The following is a 12,964-nucleotide window of genomic DNA, read 5'->3' on the forward strand; positions in this document are numbered from 1 at the left end:
GTTAATCAGAAGAATGAACATTACAACTATCAGCCCCAGATCACGTGAACAGAAGTCATCCCCAGCAGTTATCGGAGAGATCGCCAGTGGCAAACCAAATTTTAAAAGTCTACATTTACCTCCTCTCAACACCCATACACCATTTGTGGCTTGTGCATCCCTGCTTCCACACCTTCACCATGCGGGTAAAAGCCTGGACGCAAGGTTGACGGCTCCCTACCATGGACATCTCCTGGTCAGCACAAACATTTGGCCTGGGCATGAAAAACACATAGTTTATATAACAAAATGGCAAAAACTTGGGGGAAAAAAATCTGTTTTTCTGATGACTTTCAGTAAATAGTGCTTTATTTGTATTTTTCTGTCTATGTGTTGGTAGGTGACTGTGTTGAGGGGTAGACAACAGTTATATATACATGTTCTACATGTTCATTTGTTTTAGTATTACACATTATCACCGTCTACTGCTTTTATCACTAGATAAACAACCACATTTTAATTGTTACAATGTAAATCTACAAAATAAAGTGTAAAAAAAAAAAAAGCCTCAAATCTTAAACTTTGTAAGCTTCTATTTAAGGAGCCTGCATCTGTTTATGTTGTGAGTGCAGGTAAACTATCCATAGGTGTCCTCCTCCTCAAACCATCTGGCTTCAGTATAGGGCAACCTGAAGTTAATTAGAGGAAATATTCTTCTTCTCTGGTAATGAAAGAATCAATCATGTCCTCCACAGTCTATTTAAATTCAAAACCCTCAAGTACAGTCCAAGGAAAAGCACATTCCTTTGGAAGTTATTATGCAGATGCACATTACATCCGCGCTACAAAAACAGTGGACACGCATGCACGAGGGGACCCGAAAGAGAGACTCCTAGTGGTCATTGAGCAGAAAAACATAGAGTGGAGAGAAGTGAGAATTATAAATGGTGAAATCAAAAGTTCAACAGAGTTTAAACTCAGAATCTCTGTTTTAAAAATCCAATCTAACGCACGCTGCTTCTGTCATATTTAAAAGCCCCAAATCTTTCTCTTTCACCTGATCATATATTCAAGTGTGTGCTCACAGTGCAAACGGAAAGCAGTGGAAACGATGTTAAACAAAACAAAAAAACCCAAAACAAACCCAAAACACGTTACTTACATGCCAAGCTGCAGCTCCAAAGATGACGCGATATGCATAGTGCCAAATAATATTACGCACAAAATAAAAATATGTGGGAACATAATTTCAGCCAGTTACAACCACGGTCAGAAGTACTCAATCGGCGCTGGCTCTGTGCCTGTTAAATGAAGAGCATCCTGACACTTATGAAAGTCCTCCTTTAAACATGACTCACGACTTTTGTTTATCCTGCAATGATATCCCTGATATCCCGTTTGCTTGTTACGCAGAGGGGCAACTGTCTCATGTCAAAAGCTGCCTTTGAATGGCTCCGAAGAAAGGCACCACCCACAGTGACTGTGGGGCCATCTCTCCAAACCTCCCGGCAACACTGACATGTGCACTCATTAGTAATACAGCCAGCTTTGCTTATAAGACAAAATATGTTGTTTCATCAAAAGGCTATACCTATCGACAAATGCTCCTAAATTATTCTGATTTTTTTAAATGGTTCGATGTGCATATAAAATAAAAATAAACTACTTTCAACAGTTTTATATATATTAAGCTTTACTGAATACAATAAAGCAGATCAATAAACATTCAGTGCAGATAAATTATGTTATTGCGTTTCGTAAAGTCATGACAGCTGAGATGGCTCCAGCGCCCCCCGAGACCCTGAAAAGGATAAGCGGAAGCGAATGGATGGATGGATGGATGGATGGATGGATGAATTCTTTGCCAAATTAAATAAGCCACAATAAAAAAAAAAATAGATAAAACACCTACTATGGTGACTTAAAGTCATTTCTGAAAGCATGTAGAATATTTAAATACAGGCTATTTAATGGTAAGCTACAATAAACCAACAAGTTGGACAAATTATATTATTTTAGGCTGTACTGTTTGCACACATGTCCAGTTTTTTCTCTGCTTTTAATTTCAGCGCTTGGTACTAATGACATAACTTCCCCAGAATTACGCCACTTCCTGTTTAGCGTGCAGACACAAGACAGAGGAAGAAGCAGGAAGAGGGGAAGGTCCTCTCTCACAACATAGAGATGCTTAACAGCTAATTCACCTGTAATACCTAAAATACTTGAAACTGAGCTTTACATTTCCGACTTCAGGTTTGTTCCGTCAAAAAATTTCTGAATAAGTTCTTCGACGAAACAGCGGCCCGTGGCAACAGACTAAACGGTAAGAAATATGGCTAACGTGCTAGCTTGAAATGGCGCTAAGCTAAAGTGTTTTCTGTCAATTTCATTTTCGGAAGCTAACCTGTTTTCTGGAATGCAAAGTATTTCCGCAAATGTTTGTGGATAATAGTTTCTGAATGTTGTTACATGGGTAATGTATTAGATATTTCTTATGCTAGTACAGCAACCTGAAGTTAATCATTTCTTGTCATCTTGTGAGCATTAAGGGCTTTAAAATAAACACTCTGTAATAAGACCAGCAGTTCTTTAATGTTAAAATCAATGTTGTTTGCTTTGGGGTCAATGTTCGACTTTTGCGTGACTCTGAAAAAATCTGAATACATCATGTGATAACTTATGATAACATCACAAGCCTGTTCCATCTTTAATCCCCTCTCCACTACTCTGTTAGCACCACCAAGTATCACTGTGTCGCTAGAGGAGATATTCTGGTTTTGTGTGCTAGGGCTAGGTTTAATAGCTGAAGCCACACACTGCATAACAATAGCTATTCAGTGTGTGGCTGAAGTAGAACTATTTTAGCTCAAAGGCTTATTGTATCAGCATGTTCTCTTCCTTTAGGGATTTTTTTCTGTTTAACTAACAATTAATTCTGTGTTGATGAACAGCCAAATGAACGGAGCAACATTCCCCTCTCCAACGGCTGATATAGCTGAAATTAACCGTATCCACTATGAGCTGGAGTACACCGAGGGAATAAGCCAAAGGATGCGCATCCCAGAGATGCTCAAAGTGGCTCCAACAGCCCACGAGGACCCTAATTTGGGATCGCAGGAGGTCCCTCACAGTGTTATAATGCAAGTCCCAGAGAGAATTGTGGTTGCTGGTTAGTATACTGTATGTTTTCTGTCCTTTATGTCACACTATGTCTGCACATCACTGGTGACTCACCATTATGGTAGTTCCTCACAGTCTTTTGCAGATTATAGAACTCCTTCTATCAGTGCCACAGGACTTTGCTCCTAGATGCCGTTTCACTGCCAAGATCCCATCAACTATTTCACTTTTAACGTAACAATTACAAACCATCTTGCGATGTGATCACACTAGCCGCAATATCTTTGATATCTTAAGACATACCCAGCTCTAGAAATGGTCTCCGTTGACACAGCCATACATGAGGAGTTATGAACATTTAATAAAGAAAGAGAATGAAAAGGGGTGTAAAGTGGGACAGAGGAACTACTACAGCACGTGTCTCTGTGTTTCTCTTCACCACAGAGAACCACATGAACATGAACGTTTTACGTAATGTGACATCAGTACCACTGCTCACATTATTTCCACTGAGTTGCACTACACATGAGCAGTTTGCCCCCTGCATTGAGTAAAGCACAGTTCATGCACACCATTCAGGAAGCACTGGTGTGCTGTGGTCAAAGTTCAGCATTGTTGAACTATGACCAGAGCACAGTGATGTGCATTCACACAAGGAAAACAAAGCTTGACATTCAAAAGCAAAAGAAAGAAAAAATGAGCGCAAAAGCCACTGCAACACAGATTTTAAGCTCAACTTAGCTGTTACTTACTGCTTTTTATGTGAAGGGGCTGACATGCATACAGGTAGCATGGCAGAGGGGATATTTGCTTTTTTCCCACTATAGGTGTGAACTAATTGATTTTAATTCATTCAATTTTGTATTAAAAGCACAGCATACTGTTAAAGTGTTAGAAGTGATAGGTTAGTCTCACAGTACATTTCATTTGTCAGGAGGCAGTGATGACTCCCAGTTCTCCAGACCCAGAGACTTGGACCTCATCCAGTCAACACCACTGGAAATGCTATCACTTAAAACTCCACCCAGAGTCCTCACCCTCAATGAGCGACCCCTGGACTTCATGGAAGACGATCAGCGGGTGGCTCCAGACAGTGAGGAAGTGGTAAGTGATAAATCAGTAATTTTTTTTATTACAGAGAACACTATGTACAATTCACCCATTGTTTAAGATAATGTCCTTAGTGTAACTCATAACCAGAAAATCAGTTGTCAATGCTATTCCTTGTAGTTGCGACCCCAGGGACGTTTACGGAGGGAGCGTTCAGCCAGTGAGAATGCGGCTGTCCGTCAGAACACTCAGCTGATGCGCAACGATTCAGCGTGAGTATGGGTCCATTAACTGGGTACCAGCTATTACGTCTTTGTGCATGTAAAGCACGCAGCATCTTTCTTTTGGTTTCATTCTTGTATTGTAAGCCACTGTGTCAGGAGCTTTTGCTGCTGTCAGTGTTGATGCAGAAACTTTTTGTTACTTTTTAATACATTAACAACATGTTTTTATTGGTAGATTATTTCCAAATTGTGAAATCTTTAAAGATTAATTGATTAGTTTAAATAAATTACAAATTTGAACACTGTTATCCCCTCTACGCAGAAGGACAGGAATAGCTGGGGAAGCACTGACAGGAACTAGTGAAGCAGACTGCTTTTAATGCAAAGCGATTCAAATTTGAAGCTTTAGTAGCTTCATGTATTTGTTTGAAGGCCTGGTGTAAACTACAAGTGCTTGGCAACTTTATTATTTTGACAGAAATTTTTAGGCTTAATATTTGAGAAAAATATTACACAGTTCTCGGACAAAAAAAAAAAACACCTTTTCATGCCCTGATCACTTTCTGCAACACAGCACACTGGTACTGTTAACAAGGTTCCTTGTCTGGCCTGAATGGTGAACTAGAAAATAGTCACTTAATCAAACATAAAATCAGCTCCTTTTGCATTCCTGTTTCTTGCCAGATGTGTTAGAACATAGTGTGGTTGGCAGGTTCAGTCTTTGGCTGCTGCTTTTTGCCTATTCACTTTCACTCTGATATTAGTTTTGCACAGTCAGTGGAGGACAGTTTCCTTTCCTTATTTCTATCCCTTTCCTTCCTCCTTCTCTTGTACTCTCTCTTCTTCCCTTCCCTACTGAATTTGCTGCTCTTAATGGTGGGCACTGAGCAGTGCAACCCCTTCCCCCCCAGCCATTGCTCACCCATGCCCCCCTCTCACCGAGGCTGAAGAACACAACCTCTACAGCGCTAGTGGTGTCTTATCTTTCATCCAGTCCACTACACGTCGGGCCTACCAGCACGTCCTGGAGGTCTTGGATGAGAACCCTCGCAGGTGACCTCCCCATCATCTGGTCTTTTTTTTTTTTTTTTTTTTTTTTGCTTAAAGGTTTTGGAAAAAAAATTGCCCGAATGGGTATTGGTTTAAAAAGGCCGTAAAAATTGCAACAGCTATTTTCATGATAGATGGCATTAAATGTACTTTCATTTCTGCCCATAAGCACCATTTGTTTTGGATTGGGAGAGGGTCATGTGGTACAGGTTGTGTAGTCTCAAGAATCTTGTGACCAGTTTTAACCTTTAACAGTATTAATAACACATGTATTAATCCCAGAAAATGTAGAAAAGGTTTCTAAGTTCCTTGCTTGTTGAAGAATAAAAAACTGAAGCTCTGAACTGCCACTTCCACCAGTGGTTGAATCAAGTTGTTTGAGTTGCACTTTGACTAGGGTTTGGCGATATGTAAAAACTTTTACATCGTCAGTCCACTAATCAATGATGGGCGATATGTTCGCGCACGCGCAGACTTTTTGATGGGTGGAGCAATATGATCATGCACGGACTGATTTCCGCGTTTACATCATAGAAGTCCAAACATGGACGAACTAATTTCCAAAAAAATTAGGGCTGTCCGAGCAAGCAAAGTACTCAAACACGACTAACTTGCATGAGCATGTACGTGTCCACCATCCGGCTGAGTATGCTAGGCTATCACCAGCTTCTGCAGCTCCATCAACAAGCATTTGGGCACACTCTGAGGAGGGTGCATTTGCTCACAGATGAAAGAGGGTGCTGTTAAAACCGCGCTATTATTTATTTATTCTTTTGTTGACTGCTTCTATTAGCTCCATCATTATTAGCAAACTTACTCATGGGCGAATAGATACATAAATTGCCCTTGTAAAAACGATCGCCAATGGGCTGTCTATCGTCGATAGTCGATATATTCGTCCAATCGCCCAACCCTAACTTTGACTTCTCAAACACCATAAATGTTTGCTTTGTAAGAAAGGGAATAATTCACACTGAGGAATTTGTTTTATCTTCCTTTGAAACTTCAGAGATGGTGTATTAAAGAGAAAGTGAAGTAGTGCTGACAACTTATTTCACCTTCAGGTTCAACACTTCAGTTACTCCAGGGTTAAACGCTGTGCAGAGCATGTGGATTCATTACTGAACTTTCCAAGGAGTTTTGCAAGTGTTTGACCTTTTAATTGTTTAGCTTTTTAAGGAAAGAATAAGGTGAAAATGGATCTTCTAAATATTGCTCACAAATTCATATTTTCTGTATGCTTAAAAAGGTATTTTTAGAACACTTACCCACATTCTTTGTCCCCTTTGAAGACTAAAGTGATATAGTTGTGACTTGTTTTAAGACACTGAAAACAACTTTAGGGAAATAAGACTTTTTAAAAGGACTAGAAAGAATAGAAAATTAGAGAAAGTCTAGGTGCATTAAAGACATCCAAGTTGTGTGCATGGATGCAACATTGTTGGTTTCTCTATATCTCTTTCGCCTTTTCCCAACTCTGTCTTTCCCCACCCCTTAGCAAATCATCACTGCGAGGGGGGTCGGCTTCCAGCTCCCACCCCCTGCATGATTCCAGGTAACTTCATCTGGCACTTCGTTTTGTTCCTCTCTCCTTGTCCTCATCCTTTCCTACCTTGAGTGGTAGGACACAGATATATGGACACAGATATCTATAAAAATTACATTGCCATTGTTAAATTGTTCTGCGTATTTGAATGTGCCGTGTGCTGCTGTGACTTGGTTATTTTGTGATTCTCAAACTAGCCATTTTTTTTTTTAAGGCTTGCACTGTCAACATATGAACCCTCTCTGGATGGGACAGCTGATGACATGACTGTGGTCGATGCAACAACACTTCGACGGCAGGTTAGCTCATGATAAATAAATGAATTCTGTCTTGTGTGGTGCAAGAGGCCAGACTGATAAAACAATTTTTTTTTGATTCTGCAACAGCTCATCAAGTTGAACCGGAGACTCCAACATTTGGAGGAAGAGAACAAAGAGCGAACAAAGCGAGAGATGATCCTGTACTCCGTCACCGTCGCTTTCTGGCTCATCAACACTTGGGTGTGGTTGCGACGTTAAAGCCGGCCTGTGTTTCCGCCATCCACATGACAAGAACGTATTATCCTTTATCCTATCAGTTAGCTGCTCACTGCACTTAACCCCTGTGTGAGGAGATGTTAGCACGTGCAAGGCCTGTTGCACATAGGCTCAACATTTTGATTTTGTTTATTTAAACATGTACAGTTTTATTTTTGTACTCTTATTTTGTTCCTTCTATTCCATTTTCTTGTGTTTTGTTTTTATTCTCAAATTCTGCTGCCCATTGCTAAGTTGTTGTAAATATTTGTTCATGTCAATCGGACCTCATCCAGAGGCACAGTATATAGTTCACCCAAAAAAAAAATAAAATAAGGAGCTGTAGTGTGGGGACATACAGCTCCATGGTGGTAATGCTGAATACTAAGAGTAATATGTGACTTGGCTGGTAAATTTAATAAAGTTTAGTAAAACCGTACCAGTCATGTGTGGTCTTGTATTTTTATTGAGACGTTAACATAGTTTTTCCTGTAGAGGAGTTAAATGTCTCCCGAGGAAAAAAGCCTAAAATTTACAAGTGTATTTATTTGGGTGGATTCTCTCAAACAAAATAGATACATTTGCTTTTGAAATGGTCAGAAGTAACCAAAAATTATACATATCTGTTACAAAACAGCTAGCATTGTCTTACCCATTGCACTGTATTAAACCACAAAGGACCACAGTTGTCTGGGAAAAACCCTGAATGAAATAAAATTATATAAAATGTTGCTGTAATGTGAAGAGTAAACGTATAATTCCCCCCGAGAATACTGACCAAATCAGTCCTGAATTTATTCTTTTCACAGTATAACAGCTGACAAGCACACAGACAAAACAGCTATCACAAATATGCTACAGATTGAATTGCAGTTTACTATTTTAATTCATATTTCAAATTTAATGACATCAAGGTATTACTCAAGCTCCTCGATCAGGCAGCGTGGTGGAGAGGAGGTTCGGTTTATTTTTGAGTTTGACGGGTCGGAAGGCGCACCCTCATCCTCTGGATACACCAGCGATGTAGAATTGCCAGAGACAGCCGGTGATTTGTCGCAGCCACTTGTTAGGAACAAAAAGCTCTTAGCTGGAGCGGATGTGGAGATGCTGTCACTCTGAATCCCAGCTGGTGCTTCCCCGTTGCTGTCACCTGATATGACTTCTATTTTTGGTTTAAAGGCCTGCCTACAAGAGAACGCTGCATTAAAGTCTTCTGTGTCCACATCTTCCAAATCAGGCAACTCATCAATACGCAATGAGCGACTTGCTGGAGGAAGGTGAATGGTTTCCAGCAGCTCTGCATCTTGTAGCTCTGTAATCCGTGGTCCAGGACTATGTACCGGTACATCGTCATCGGCTTCAGGAAGGGGAGGCTGTTTGTTTTTACTCTGCTCTCTCTCTGCTTCATTTCTCTTGGACTGTTTTTCTTGTTTATTTTCTGTCTCTAACATGTGCCCTACAGTACTGCCTTGCTCATCTGCTGGGATCTTTTCCCTTCCTTTCTCTTCTCTTACGGTGTGCGTTATCGGAGAATGGTCCTGGGTATCTTCATCTAACTGCTCTCTCATCAGGAGTTGACCTGCCTCCTTGGTCTCAAGATGTTTACTTGCTGGTTGATTTTCAAGAAGTCCCTGTTTTGACTGTTTCTCTAAGAACTCTTCATGGGCATCCAGGCTGTCCTGCACAAAAGCTTGTATCTTGTCACCTTGTGAAGAAGTTAAAATCTGGGTACCGTTTTCCTCAGTAGTAGTTTCTGGAGTAGAGGAAGCATCGGTTTTCCCTGAAATGAAACAATTATACTGTGTAAACATTCATCCACATTTACTCTCAGTATACAGACGAGGGTAGTAAAAGCTGAAAGCTGATTACCTTTATCCTGTAACTCTCTGAGTCTGCGTCTTTCCTGGGCCTTCTTCCGAATCATTGCCATTCCATCCAAGCTTTCCTGAATTTTCTTCCTCTCTCGTGTATCCCACTGCTCCCTCTCCTGGCGTTCCCCTTCCAGCCCTCCCACTGCCCACGACTCAGCACATGCCCTGTCTTTAGGAAACACAGGGCGATCGTCAAGAAACGTGAGCTGCTTGAGGCGTACAATCATATTTTTTCTGTAGTTTGGGATTTTTTTCACGACCTCATTTCCCATTAGATTCAGTACACGCAGTTCTGGCATGGCCTCAAGCACAGGCAGGATGTCAGGGTCGTGTAACAGGTTGTGAGAGAGGTCTAATACACTAATGTTCAGACACTGACTCAAATGCTCTATGTCACCAACAGTTTCCAGCTTGTTATGGGCAATCTGCAGAGTACTCAGGTCAGGAAGGCAGGAGATGTTCTCTATGATGTGTATGTAGTTGTTGGAGACGTTCAGGATGCAGAGTTTCTTCAGAGGCTCTAGGTTTTCCAGCTTGTATATGAGATTTTGCTGAAGGAACAAGCAGCGCAGATCAGTCTGAGCATCCAGATTCTCAATGCGTTGGAGCCCATTGCTTTCCAGCCAGAGACATTTCAGACCTGTGTACTCCTCTAAGTTCTCAATGGTGGAGAAACCTTTGAAATGCAGATACAGCGCATCATTGTGGCATGGTGTTATGTACAGTTTGTTCTGCTTACAGTGGTCTCTCAGGAATTTCTTGGTCATCCGTGGTCCTGAGTGTTTTTTATTTTTCTCCTGAGGTGAACTTTGCAGCTCTTTTTTCCCAAGGTCTTCTTGAGCTCCACTGCTGTCAGAACTTTCTCGGGCATCCCCACCTTCGACTTCAGTTGCTACCAACACTTGATCTTCCATCCTTTCTTGATTTTCCGAAGTGGATATCGTTAAAATTGATATCAGAAACATACAATACTTCTTAACGATTGGTTTTATAGGCGTTTCTGAATTGTACAGTCGAATAAATAGCAATCAGCAGCCTGCCCCGGTCGTTAATATTAGTTACCGTTTACGCTTGTTTCCATGGTAACGCTCCGTCTTTACGCTCCAGCCTACCGGATATGCTTTGTTGCTCCGTGTCGGACACTTTTAGTGGTTGCACCTTGCTGTTTAGGGACCCAACATGGCGTCAGGGTACTTACTAAATCGTGGTGCTTTGACATTAGGAATTCATTGCCAGCGCGTCTGCAGGGATATTTCACTGTCACAGGTTAGAGAGAAAAAGCGATGGATGAAAGCTTACACGTACCTCATGGCGAAGAAGTTGAAGCTGGAAGGACCTCCACCTCCGACGCCACGGTAACGCCAAAAATCACTAGAGAGCGTCTCAAGGCCATTCGTGTATTTGATATTTCAATGTGTTTATTTTTTCATAGTCCGTTGAGAAGCGTGCATATGGACGGCATTTTAGTGCAATTTTGCAACTGTTTAATGCAGATGTTTTAGCGCTGCGTGTGGCGTTACTGGTTTCATGGCTTTTCCAAATAACACCAGAAGCGTAGCTAGCTGTCGAAGCTTCTTTGCCCAAGGGTAGAAAACCAAGATCCTCCCCGTGATCTCGGTTAATCTTCTAATTTTATCATTGATTTAATATATAAAAATGTCATATTTTAATGACCGTATGCTTTGTCCATGGCCTTCTAAGACTTTCTGTACACGCTTTTAGTGATTTTAGACATGATTTTAGCCACTGTACACTCCTATTTCTGTTTGGTATTTACTTTTTTCTTCTTCTTCAGATCCCAGCAGCCTCACTGGGATTACCATGCAGAGATTCAAGCTTTCACCCATCGCCTGCATGAAAATTTCTCTCTTGAGCTCCTGAAAACAGCCTTCATCAATCCCTGTTACCTGCAGATGGAGCAAGAGAAGAGAAAGGGGTTGGGTGTGGAATCTGAGACTGCCGCTCTTGTTCTAAAAGATAATATGCAGCTGAGTAAAAAGGGGTCTGCGTTCGCTGAAAGCTTCCTGCTCGACTGGTGCAGGGCAAGCTTCCCGAGCCTCCCGGCCATCGGGGTGGAGAGTATTGTAGGGCACCTCACCAGTCCAGCAGTCATCACTTACGTAGCCAGAAATCTGGGCATTGAAGACCTAACAATGAGTGCAGAATTCCCTGTTCCAGATGATGTGCTCTGTTCTACTTTCATGGCAGTGATCGGAGCTCTGCAGGAAAGCAGTGGAGCTGAGCGAACTGGATTATTTCTCAGGGTAGGTCGCTTATGGCACAAAATCATTGGCACATAATAATTCGCTTAGAGGAAGCATAATTTGTCCACATTGCTCAGTTGCCTCTGCTGTGTGTACAGTGGTGGGACATTTTGTTCTTGTAATCCTACCTCCACCTTCTTCCTAGGATTTTCTGGTGACTCAGCTGATAGGAAAGGACCTCTTTGATATGTGGACTGTGGTCAACCCCATGGGACTACTGGTGGAAGAGCTTACAAAGAGGAAAATTCCTCTGCCGGAGCCTCGGCTCATCCGGTCTGCTGGAGCCAGCACAGTGTTGCCACTGTATTTTGTTGGCTTATACAGGTATGTGTTCTGTTGTTCGTGCGTTGTTACTGTTCTAAATTTAAAACGGATGCGATGGGTTAAAATTAATGCTATGAAGAATTTACATTTTTGTCTGCTCACCTCTTTGTTAATTCAGTGACAAGAAGCTACTGGCTCAGGGTCCAGGAGAGACGCTTGCAGCAGCCGAGGAAGAAGCAGCTCGCGTGGCCCTCCGGAAACTTTATGGCTACACTGAGAACCGCAGACCCTTTGACTTTTCTCCACAACAACAACAACAGCAGCCTTTTATTCAGTCAGCCAGCAATTAATTAACATCTCTAAAGCTGCAGCAAAAAACATTTAAAGGGGGCAAGGACGGACAGGAATCTCATTTGAAGACTTAAGGCTTCCCACTGATTGCAGAGTGTGCTGAACTTGACATAACTGGTTCTTGTTGGGTATTTAAAAGTCAGGTCCTTCAGTCAAAGCAGAGCACTATAAGTCTTGATGTTCTAAGAAAAATGTTGTAAGATCTGGCTCAGACAGAATATTGTTCCAGTAACTGATGACATCTTCAGTAGTGAACTAGACTGGTCAGCTCACCCTAGATTACAACAGGTTCTGAAGTCCATTGCACAAAATACTCTTGTAAATAATACAAATACCATTTGGTTTACTTTGTATTATGTAATAATATGTTATTCAGTTGTAATAAAGTGTGTAAAATACACATCCATTCTGACTCTTTTTCACTTATATTTCTCCACACATTTCATCAGGGTATTTGCATATGTTCCTGTGACAAATTCTTCTTAAAATATCTTTAAATATCTAATATTAATTTTCTATCGTACATTTTCCTGAAACAAATAATCAAGCATTGCGTTTAAGGAATTTTACGTATCTTTTAATACTTGACGTATTTCATTAATTTTTTTTTCATATAGTGACGCAGTGCATTTTTAATGACTTGATTAACGTTGGGTCTAGTTACAATCTTGTAGTAACCAATACCGCACAGTGGCGCTGTTGCGTTAAAGAAAGAATAGTGGCGCTCTTT

General features: G+C 41.2%; 4 protein-coding genes across 7 annotated transcripts in view; 2 read left to right on the plus strand and 2 right to left on the minus strand.

The window, feature by feature from the left end:
- egfem1 (EGF-like and EMI domain containing 1) overlaps nucleotides 1–1,472 on the minus strand; it is a 59,428-nt gene extending 57,956 nt beyond the window's left edge. For all 3 annotated transcript variants that reach the window (XM_082503152.1, XM_082503153.1, XM_082503151.1), the window contains exons 1-2: nucleotides 1,142–1,472; nucleotides 120–254 (exon numbers count right to left, since the gene is read on the minus strand). In XM_082503152.1, coding sequence (XP_082359278.1) covers nucleotides 120–254; nucleotides 1,142–1,224 — 218 coding nt within the window. In that variant the 5' untranslated portion in view covers nucleotides 1,225–1,472. The remainder of the gene's footprint in view (nucleotides 1–119; nucleotides 255–1,141) is intronic.
- A 603-nt stretch (nucleotides 1,473–2,075) lies between these two features.
- On the plus strand, nucleotides 2,076–7,923 carry mffa (mitochondrial fission factor a). 2 transcript variants are annotated; one of them, XM_082503335.1, is made up of 8 exons: nucleotides 2,076–2,302; nucleotides 2,931–3,148; nucleotides 4,034–4,203; nucleotides 4,330–4,421; nucleotides 5,265–5,426; nucleotides 6,922–6,978; nucleotides 7,184–7,268; nucleotides 7,356–7,923. In XM_082503335.1, the coding sequence occupies exons 2-8, from the start codon at nucleotides 2,935–2,937 to the stop codon at nucleotides 7,485–7,487; spliced, it is 912 nt and encodes a 303-aa protein (XP_082359461.1). In that variant the 5' UTR covers nucleotides 2,076–2,302; nucleotides 2,931–2,934; the 3' UTR covers nucleotides 7,488–7,923. The 2 variants fall into 2 exon arrangements, with proteins under 2 accessions (XP_082359461.1, XP_082359462.1); XM_082503336.1 differs by lacking the exon at nucleotides 5,265–5,426 and having other exon boundaries at nucleotides 2,077–2,302.
- Nucleotides 7,924–8,346: 423 nt separating this feature from the next.
- dnaaf1 (dynein axonemal assembly factor 1) lies at nucleotides 8,347–10,320 on the minus strand (the record flags this gene model as incomplete). Its single annotated transcript, XM_082503333.1, has 2 exons — nucleotides 8,347–9,264; nucleotides 9,354–10,320. The coding sequence occupies 2 exons, from the start codon at nucleotides 10,318–10,320 to the stop codon at nucleotides 8,402–8,404; spliced, it is 1,830 nt and encodes a 609-aa protein (XP_082359459.1). The 3' UTR covers nucleotides 8,347–8,401.
- A 124-nt stretch (nucleotides 10,321–10,444) lies between these two features.
- mrpl44 (mitochondrial ribosomal protein L44) lies at nucleotides 10,445–12,634 on the plus strand. The gene is made up of 4 exons (XM_082503334.1): nucleotides 10,445–10,710; nucleotides 11,151–11,619; nucleotides 11,765–11,943; nucleotides 12,062–12,634. Exons 1-4 carry the CDS (start codon nucleotides 10,535–10,537, stop codon nucleotides 12,231–12,233), a joined length of 996 nt encoding a protein of 331 aa, XP_082359460.1. The 5' UTR covers nucleotides 10,445–10,534; the 3' UTR covers nucleotides 12,234–12,634.
- The last annotated feature ends 330 nt before the right edge of the window (nucleotides 12,635–12,964 follow it).

The sequence above is a fragment of the Aulonocara stuartgranti genome (assembly GCF_965226115.1).
Source record: "Aulonocara stuartgranti genome assembly, chromosome: 14".
NCBI lineage: Eukaryota > Metazoa > Chordata > Actinopteri > Cichliformes > Cichlidae > Aulonocara > Aulonocara stuartgranti.

What these genes read in the sequence shown, in the direction of transcription:
- mffa (XM_082503335.1), top strand. Translation starts at nt 2,935, where the DNA reads ATGAACGGAGCAACATTCCCCTCTCCAACGGCTGATATAGCTGAAATT. An exon ending in CTCCAGACAGTGAGGAAGTG is followed by an intron (nt 4,204 to 4,329) that starts GTAAGTGATAAA and finishes TATTCCTTGTAG; the next exon opens with TTGCGACCCCAGGGACGTTT. An exon ending in CACCCCCTGCATGATTCCAG is followed by an intron (nt 6,979 to 7,183) that starts GTAACTTCATCT and finishes TTTTTTTTTAAG; the next exon opens with GCTTGCACTGTCAACATATG.
- mrpl44 (XM_082503334.1), top strand. Translation starts at nt 10,535, where the DNA reads ATGGCGTCAGGGTACTTACTAAATCGTGGTGCTTTGACATTAGGAATT. An exon ending in CCTCCACCTCCGACGCCACG is followed by an intron (nt 10,711 to 11,150) that starts GTAACGCCAAAA and finishes CTTCTTCTTCAG; the next exon opens with ATCCCAGCAGCCTCACTGGG. An exon ending in TATTTTGTTGGCTTATACAG is followed by an intron (nt 11,944 to 12,061) that starts GTATGTGTTCTG and finishes TTGTTAATTCAG; the next exon opens with TGACAAGAAGCTACTGGCTC.